The sequence below is a fragment of the Lycium barbarum genome, chromosome 5, assembly GCF_019175385.1.
Source record: "Lycium barbarum isolate Lr01 chromosome 5, ASM1917538v2, whole genome shotgun sequence".
Classification (NCBI taxonomy): domain Eukaryota; kingdom Viridiplantae; phylum Streptophyta; class Magnoliopsida; order Solanales; family Solanaceae; genus Lycium; species Lycium barbarum.
In genome coordinates, this window is record NC_083341.1 from 60561505 (window position 1) to 60571592 (window position 10088).

Consider the following 10088-nt stretch of genomic DNA (forward strand, 5'->3'; position numbering starts at 1 on the left):
TGTGAGTGAGACTTGCATAAATTTGCAAGTCCCACATCATGTGTTGAATTCCAAGAGGCATTCTGGGTTTCTATAAAGAGAAACCCCCATTTGTTCGAGAGGAGAGTTTGGAAATCAAAAAGAGGCTGAAAATTACTATTTTTAAGTCTTAAGAGTTCCATAAGTAAAAAATTTTAACTTAACCTAAGGATTTTAGTTTTCTAGTTCCAAACTTTCTGTCTTCTATTTTGTTTGTGTGGTGTTAGTGGCTTTGAGTTTGGCATTGGAAGTGTAAGAGCCTCCAAGTTCATTGTTTTCCCCCGGTTGCACTCACAAAAGGTAAATACCTTTTTAGTTTATTGCTTTATATTTAGATTTCTGTTAAGTTTAGCTAATAAGATTATGTGTAGTTTATAATAAAGTTTAAGTTGGTGTTTTAGTTTATTGCTTCTATACTTAGGTTTTGTCTATATTATACTTAGTCAATGTGATTAGGTATGGTTTAAGATAAAGTTTAGGTTAATATGATAGTTTACTACCTTTCCTTTCAGTTTCTGCTTATACTATGCTTAGTTAATGTGATTATTTGTGGTTTAGGACAAATTTCAACCTGATGTGCTTGTTATGATTGTCTTTTTTTTTTGTTTTAAGATTTTACCTATATTATGCTCACTTAATGAGATTATGTGGGGCTTAGAACATAGTTCAAGTTGACAAGCTTATGGTGACTCAGATTTCCCCTTTGGAACTTTTATTCATATCATGTTGGCTTAATATGATTAGGTGTCCTTTCTGTGTGTGGTTTGGAATAAAGCCTAAGTGGAGGTGCTTGTTTTGACTTGGCACTTCCATTTAGATCTTCTGATTAGGTCCTGCTAGTTTAGCGGTGACTAAGAGTATTTAAGTGTGGCTTAGGCTATCGTTTGAGTTAAGGAGTTTGTTTGATTTGGATTTCCCTCTGGATTTTCTGTTCTATCATGTTTGTCCAAATATCAGTAAATGCTTTATGTGAGGGTTTGGAATATAGTTTAAGTTAGTGTATTTGCTTGATGTGTGTTATAAGTCTTGTGTTTTAAATTAATCCGTTGTTAGGAATCATTAAATCCTATAAATGATTGTTCGGGTATGTCGTGGAATTTTTTTTGAAAGATAAGAATCAAATAATTTTCTGTGGTGGAACAAAATATCTCTCATCTCCCCCTCGAATAGATTCTAAGTCGTTACCTTAACCACAAGGAGGGGGATGCCGAAGGCAGGGCTAGTGATTGGAGTGAAGTCGTAACAAGGTAGCCGTACTGGAAGGTGCGGCAACTATGTGACCACTGGAATGGAAGAGCTATTTGATGAGACTTCATCAGATGATTGTACAAGAATTAACTAGATAGATTAGAGAGAAAAAAAGACCAGATGATAAAAAATGATAAATAAATAAAGGAATCTTGGATTGGGTCAGGAATCCAAGTTTGGGGCGGTATGGATAAAAGAACTTCCTATCCCTTCAAGCCGTACATACGACTTTCATCGAATACGGCTTTCCGCAGAATTCTATATATATCTATGAGATCGGGTATGGAATTTTGTGTACTCACTTTAAATTGAGTATCTGTTTCCCTCCCTTTCCTGCTAGGATTAGAAATCTTGTATTTTACATATCTATACGATTGAGTCCTTGGGTTTCGGCTCGAATGGTACGGTCCATTCGTCACCCCAGAATGAAAGGGGTGATCTCTTAGTATTTCAAATCTTGTATATCTAGGTAAGTATATACTTAGTCAAAATATATGCAATAGAATTAACAAATGAAAAAATTCCAAAAAAAGAAAGAATTCACTCCTCTTTTCTATCAGTTCGAGTCTGTATAGCCCTATAAAAATGTACAAATGAAGCAAAAAAAATTGTATAATTTTCATTTCTTCATTATTATTTATTGCTTGTAACTAAGTTAAATTCAATTATTCCTATAAGTTTAATAGAGTTTTCCGAAAAAACCTACTAGTGACCTCCTAGGGATAAGAGACATAGGGCTAAAGAGAGAGCAGAAAAAGATCTTTTGTGTATAATCCTGCATAATCTCGAATGTTATCAGTTCCGGTACATAGACCAAATAATACAATGCAAGCAAAAGTAGGTCTGTTAAATGTCATGAGGGGTCTAGTCCTATGTGTCCCATGTGATAGGCTTGGTTCAGGGGGTAAGTTTGAAGTCACAGGCTCTTTGCGTGACTGGTTTGCCTTATGTTCTTGTTTTTTTTTTGTAACTAACTTGTATTATTTACCAAATAGTAAACTGTACACACATCTTTATGGAAACCTGGCACCTGGACATAGTCCCAGGGTCAGTAATCAACAAAAACAAAACTAGTCTATGCCTACATCAACAAGCTAAGGCTACGGATAGTAGTTAAGCTCTTCCACTCTTTTTGCTAGCTTTGGTTGCAGACATGCCCTGTAGACAGCATTTTGAATGATGGTTCTCAGAACAACTTCTTCACTTCTTTGCTTTGCTTGAAATATTCTTTGGTTGCGCTCTATCCAGATGGAATAAACGCAGCAAGCTAGAACAACTCGATATACCTCATGTGAAGCCTGTTTCCCATTTGCATATTCAATTAACCAAGAAACTTCATCTTTCCATTTACTAGCCACCCTTTGCCACCCCTGCCATCTTAGCAGTCTAGACCATATCCCAGCTGAGTAGGAGCATTGAAAAAATAGATGATCAATGCTCTCACGCTCACTTTGACACAAAGAGCACTACTCTTCAGTGGTAATTCCCCACTTCACTAGTCTGTCCCGTGTATGTAGCCTTCCCTGTATATCCAGATACATTATGAATATCCATTTAGGTGCCCCACCATTATTGCATATCGCCCTCCTCCAAGGCACTTTTTAGTACTGTCCCCTCAGCTTGAGATAGCATTCTTTGATTGAGAACTTCTGGACATTTTGTAATTGCTGAAAATTTAGCCCTGTTGCCTCTAGAGTAGTTGTAGACTTGAATATCTTTCTAAGCATCCAACATGCCTGGTTAGGCATCACGGTCCAGATAGGATTTCCTTTCACATGGTAAAAGTGCACCCATTAGACCCAAAGTTTATCCTTTTTGCAACACAGGTTCCACATGAGTTTACAAATGGCTGCCTTGTTCCAAGTTTGGACATGTAAAATATTCAAACCACCAGCTGATCTTGGTAAACACAGTTGTTCCCAAGCTACCAAAGCTTTGTTGCTAGTTTCAAATCCATCAGTCCATAAGTAGGTCCTACAAAGATCCTCTATACATTTGATCACCTGCTTGGGTAAAATAAACCTCTGCCCAAAATGTTTGAATAGAAAATAACACTGTTTTTATAAGTTGTAATCTTCCTGCATAGGAGAGGAACTTTGAAGTCCAATGGGTGATCCTTTCTAGCATCTTGTCGAGTAGGGGTTGACATTGAACAATAGAGATCCTCTTGTAACTTAGAGGCACACCCAGATACCTGAAGGGCAGTTGTCCTTTAGAGAAGTTCAATTTCTCCATAATTGCATTTTGAGTTGTGTCATCCACCTCTCCAAAATAAATGGAGCTTTTGTCTACATTTGCAATGAGTCCAGAGACAGTAGAGATGGATAAGAAGCACTCATACACTTTCAGAACAAACATGAGATCACCTCTGCTGAATAACAAAAGGTCATCAGCAAATCCCAACTGAATAATGTTGAGTTTTGCGCATTTAGGGTGGTAATTGAAGTCAGGATCATTCTTTAGAGTTTCCAGGAGTCTTGATAGGTACTCCATCACCAGTACAAAAAGGAAAGGGGATAGAGGATCCCCCTGCCTAAGACCCTTTTTAGCATGAAAAGGTTTAGTCAGCTTGCCGTTTGTCACTATGGCATACGAAACTGTAGTAAGGCAGCGCATAATCCATATGACAAATTTTTCTGGAATGTTGAGATTTGTGAGCACCTGTTCCACAAATGGCCATTCAACTGAGTCGTATGCTTTTTGCATGTCAATCTTCATCATACATCTAGGGGAGATTCTTTTCCTAGTGTAACCTTTAACCAACTCATGGCTCAGGATGATATTGTCTGTGATCACTCTGCCAGGAACAAAGGCAACTTAGTTCTTATCCATTAGAAAATCCATCGCCCCTTGCATCCTAGTAGTGAGCACTTTAGATATAATTTTATAAAGTGCAGTACAGTAGAAGATGGGTTTGAATTCTTTCACAGTGGAAGAGTTTTTCACTTTAGGAATTAAGGTGACACTTGTACAATTAACAGTTTGTGGCACATACCCGGTGTCCAAAAAACTTAGAATTGCATTTGTAACTTCTTCACTTATTGTTGGCAAAGCCTTTTTAAAAAAACAAGAGTTGAACCCATCGTGGCCAGGTGCCTTTAAATAATTAATATCCTATAGGGCTTGTTTGATCTCCTCCTTTGTGACTGGTGTAATTAGATTAAGTTGTTCTTTCCTGGGCAGAATATAACCCTGTATGAATATGATAGGATCCGCATCAGGTAAGTGTGGAGTAGTAGTTCCCAGTAGACATTGATAGAAATTACCAATTTCATGTTCTATGCCCTCTGGATTCTGTATCAAATTCCCATTTGAAGCTTTCAGAACATGAATCCTGTTCTGCACATTCCTATTTTTCATGTTAGTAAAAAAGAATGTAGAGTTTGAGTCTCCAAGTTTAAGCCATCGTACTCTTGATTTATGTCTAGCAATGCTTTCTTCAATGGCTGCCCATTTCTCAAATTGTTTTCTTAGTTCTCTTTCAGTGTCATTCAGTTCTGGATGTTGCCCATTTATCCTCTGCTGTTGGACTGCTAGTAGTTGTTCTTTATACTCTTGAACCTTTATTTCCACCCCATTATACTTTGTGCTCTTCAGCCCCTGTATTCCATGTTTAACATTTTTGAGTTTCTGCCAAACTTTTTCTAAAGCTGAGCCTTTTACCTGTTTTGCCAAGCAAGTTGCAACCGTCTCATGGAATTCCTCTTGATCAGCCATATAGTTGAAAAATTTAAATTGTTTGGGTGCTCTCCTACTCTGTTCATCCACCACAATTAACAAGGGTGAATGGTCAGAGAAGAAAGGTTCCATAATAATAACAGAGGTTGGTGGCATTTGTAGCAACCATGTCGTGTTTACAATGGACCAATCAATCTTGCTTTGTACATGTCCATTACTCCACGTATACTTACTTCCCACATATGGTAACTCATCCATTCCAGTATTAAACAGAAAGTCCTTGAAATCCTTAACATCACTATCATGTACAATATTGTTGCTTGATCGATCTTCCAGTTCTTTGATGGCATTGAAATCACCCATCAAGAGTAGGGAAATTTGCACACCAGCATGAATATTCCTGAGTTCAGACCAGAGTTCTCTTCTGCTTTCTACTGTGTGCAAACCATAGATTGCTGCAAAATGGAAACTAGTACTTTGTCCTCTTATAACTCCATAGATAAATTGCTCATGGATGATCTGTGCAGTAAAGGTGAGGACATGAGGATTCCATAAAATCCATATTCTGCCTTTGTCTTGAGCATTGTAGTTTGCAACCCAATTCCACCCTTGAGCTATTCTCTTTATTATTGCCTCAACATGTTTCTTATTTACTTTATGTTCTACTATTGCTAGTAAGTCTACTTTATTCTCATGTATAAACTTCCGTACCTCCCTTTGCTTATGATCTTTACTCAGCCCTCTAACATTCCATGTAATCAGTTTTATTTGGATATGTTTGGAGGTTTGTTCTTCTGCTCTATCTCTTTGCACCCATTCTGCTCCCTGACATGCATATTCTTTGAAGTACCAAACTGTAGAGAGGTTCCAGCGTCACCTAATGGGTTGAAAGCATTGCCATCATGTACATCACCTATTGACATCATTGCAGTGCCCCTTGCAGCTGATTTCTTCTTGACAGCTTGCCATTCCTTCTCCTTTGTCAACATTTGTTCCCCACCCTCAGCTTGCGTACCTTTGTCCGGGGTGTGTTGATCATGACTAGTCACCACCGTCCCCTGCACCGCTATTTCCTTTGACTTTCACCCCATTTTGTTTTGTGGAGCTTTAGGCTTGGTCTGTGCTTTAGGTTGTGCTACAGTTGATCCCTTCTGTTCAGGTTGTGGTTCAATTTGCCCCTTTTGTTCAGGATGCTTTTGCTTCCCCTTTGTACAATCATGACCCAGCTGCAAACAGATCCCACAATAAGTGGGCTTCCAGTCATACCAAACTGCCTGGCTAAATTCCCTTCCTTGTGGATCCACAACTTTCACTGCTTCCGGCAAGGATCTAGTCACGTCCACTTGCACAAGCACTCGAGCAAATGAAATCCTTTGTGGTGTTGTGGTGCATTCATCGGCGTACAGTGGCGTACCGATGCTACTAGCAATGCGACTTAGCGAGTCCATACTCCAACAGCTAAGCGACAGTTTTGGAAATTTAATCCATAAGGGAATCATTTTTAATACTTCATTTGCAAAATCAAATTTATCAGTCCAGGGTTTAATTATGACAGGCCTATTGTTCACCATTTGTGGTCCTGAATATAGGGCTTCATTTTTGTCATCAATGCTTGAGAATCTTACCACAAAGTAGCCATCGTTGTGATAATATACTTTCGGTTTTGAAGCAAAATTCCACTGTTTCGCAATGAATCTTTCTATTGCTGCAATGGTTGGATCTGCTCCAATGACATACAAAATTAGGGCTTGGTTTCACTTTGCACTCTCCTTTTCGAGTTCCCCTTGTTGTAATTCAGCATATTTTTCCCCATCTTGAATTTTTGGAGCGATATATGTCAGACTCATACCCCGGGGAGCAAAAGAGTTACCTTGAAAAAGTGTGCTCCATTTTTAACCCTCAACTCCTATATCAGTCATAGCTAATCGCCTTTGAGAAGACTGGCCCTCTTTCCCTAGCTGATTTACCAGAGTTGGTGTATTCGCACTCGGTTGCTCCGTTGTTTTCCCATTTGAGATCTCTGTTCCATAGCTAACCCTATGTTGCGTATTACTCGAGCTCGCAACCGCATCAGAAATGGTATTTTCTACACCCACCGCCATGGCCGGAGGTGTGTTTCTCCCATTCTTGTACGGTAGCGCCGGCCATATCTCTACCAGTGGGTTCGTACCTAGTGTGGTTAGATTTGGTTCAATCGATTTTTCCTTATGTGTATTCGCGGTGATCAGATCTTGCTTTATAGTCTTTATAGCATCCTTTCTCAGCCGTCCTTTTGCCATGGCCGATGGCACACCTTAGATGCACACTAACGTGCACCTAAAGGAGAGATAAAGGCCTTATGTTCTTGTTTGTTGTTCATTTGGAGGTGCGTCTTGGTCTGGAGGTCAATTAAGGAGGTGGCCAAGAGGTCTGTCTAAAGTAAGTTGTCTGATCTGGTTATTGTGTGTCCTACCTGATCATGTGTTAGTTGGGAAGTTTGAAGTAAGTTATCTGATCTGGCTATTGTGTGTCCTACCTGATCATGTGTTAGTTGGAAATTTTGAAGTCTTGAACCTAGTTTGATCATGGTTTGTCCTGCTTGATCATATGTCTGTTTTTTTGAGAAGTTGAGAGTCTTGTCATAAAGGGACCTGGTCTGATCATTACTTGTCCTATTTAAACATGTGTCAGTTGGGAAGTTGAAGTCTTGTTATGGAGGGACGTAGTCTGGTTATTGTTTGTCCTATGGATCATATGTCAATTGAGAAGTTGAAGTCTTGTTATGAAGGGATTTAGTCTGCTTATTACTTGTTCTGCCTAATCATGTTGTTTGTTTAGGAGTTGAAGTTTTGATATGCATTAGACCCAGTTTGATCATGTATGTCCTATCTAGTGATGTCTTGATTCTAAAAGAGTGAAGGCTTGCTGTGTTTTTGTGCGATTTTTGTTTTTCTACTTGTTAACCTGCTTGGCATTAAGGGTATTGATCGTTTCAAAGGAATTAATATGCCTATGTTTGGTCTGATCTTTGTTTACTCCCTCTAAGTCATACTTACTTGATTGAACACTAGGCACTTTGGGTCACATTAATGTATATTGAGGTAAAGGTCTTAAAAAATGATTCTGAGAGGGAAGGGATTCAAACTTGTTCAAAGTATTTTATTTGGTTTGCCTTTGTCTAACTGTCTTGCTTAATGGTAAGTGTGGGAGCTTGTTAAACCTACCCCTGAGTAGGACCTATGGAGTGTGTAGTTGTGATGTGTTTGAGTCTAAAAGGTCTCTAGTGTTGCTATAATAAACTGGGTTCAAAGTAGTTCTAAGATGAGCTACTGTCAATACTTGTCAAGTCTAAGTGTTATATCATTCCCAGCTTGCCTTAGGAGAGTTTCTTTTATCTGAGGAACCTGCTTATTTTGAGCCTTATTATTTAAAGTTAGTTGTGTGTATGAAAAAATGGGGCTGATGAGTGTATTATAGAGGCATGAGTCCACCTATGAGAAGACTAAGTGTCAAGTGTGTTATTTGCCATTTACTTTTGTTGTTGACCCTGTGTCTTTGTCCAACTTTGCTTAACTTGTTCATCCATGGTTGGTGTCTGAAACTTTGCCATTTTTGGCTCATTGATTAAGGCTTACTCTTTATGTGAGGATTGAATTCCTTGTTTGTAAAACTGTGATCATGTCACAAATCCATTTCTTGTTTTCTTTTCCTCTCCTTTGTTTCTTTGAGAAGAGCTTCTGATTAGTTTAAATCTGTTCAAAGACTATCTCTGGAAATCAAAAACCTTTTTTTAGAATTTATGACTAACTGCCTATATGATCTATCTATTGGGATCTCTCTTTCCTTAACAAAGGTTTTCCAAAGCTCATTCATCTATTAACTAGCAGCCTTGACGTGTGCATCAACCTGTTGTGTGCTTGAGTTAATAAAGAGGGGTAAGTTTTTTAGAAACTGTCAGTTTTAAATGTGTGCTTAAAGTCCTAAATGCTGTCAACTTGTTTTTACCTGGGATAAGTGACACTGCCATGAGCCTTAATTATCTGTGAGGCCTTCCCTAGATCCCATCCTGTGGGAATGCTATGCTTGCTCTGACATTGGCCTGGGTAATGTGTATTTTGGTGTTAGCTGGGATGAGACCTATGCCATGAGTTGGATTTGTGGAGAATATGGACCTACCTGGAACAAGTCTAAGAAACCAATGGGCCTTGAGTGGCCTGTATTTATTGAACTTGATCATGCCATCATGTGAATTAGTTTAACCATGCCTTGTCCTCCTCTTGTCCTCCTCTGGGAAATGGTTTAGACTTTAATAAATAGATAGATCTGTCTATTTGAATGTATGCATTTAGAATCCTTTTATGATGAGTTCTAGGCAAAGGGTGTCTGGAAAGAAGCAAATCTACATTTGACAATGGACACTCCTATATTTGCTTTAATATGCCTAATTCGTTTCAGCTTATCCTTCTGTTACTATGATTATCTTAACAAGTTAATGTCCTGATTGATCATTATCTGTGTTCCTCTCTGAAACAATTGGTATGTATTATCTTTATTGTCATCCAGTTGTGCAACCATCATTACCTCTTACTTGCTGATCATTTAGTCCCATTTAAATGTTGTTACTGGGTGTGTTTTGATATGAAGGCCTGTCCTTAGAATATGACATTTGACAGTTGTTTGTTTATGAGTTTGCTCAAATCTGTTGCCACTCCTAAGTTCTGTACTCTTGGTTTTTTTTCTTGCTTGGGTGTATTGGTTGAAGTAAACTATGGTAGTTCGAGGTCGTCCAGGCCTTCTCGGTGTTAGCCAGGCCTAGGGTTCTTAGAAGCTCATTGGAACTTGTGCGACATCGGGAATACAAGGCAAGGACTTAGTCCCCATGCCATTGGAAAATCTCCAATCAAAACAAATCCACTCAAGGAAAAAATGGGGCAAGTATAAGAACAATATGAGCACTCTTTATGTTTTTATATATGTATAGTTTGATTATTCTAGTGATAAGATCAGTGTTTATAAACTCTCATAGCCATTCGAGTCCAGTCAAAGCCTACCTATTTGGCCAAAGGCCCAATAGGAAATTAATTCAAAATTGAGTCCACAAAGGCGAAGTAGATAGCGAGGCACGCAAAAGGCCCAGCCATGGGTGAAAATGACTAATTAGGGGC

At 38.7% G+C, this 10088-nt stretch overlaps 1 protein-coding gene across 1 annotated transcript; it reads right to left on the reverse strand.

The window, feature by feature from the left end:
* Positions 1-4380: 4380 nt before the first annotated feature.
* Positions 4381-5933, reverse strand: LOC132639432 (uncharacterized). Its single transcript, XM_060355874.1, has 2 exons — positions 5853-5933; positions 4381-5769 (listed from the first exon to the last, which is right to left on the reverse strand). The coding sequence occupies exons 1-2, from the start codon at positions 5931-5933 to the stop codon at positions 4381-4383; spliced, it is 1470 nt and encodes a 489-aa protein (XP_060211857.1).
* Positions 5934-10088: the final 4155 nt, after the last annotated feature.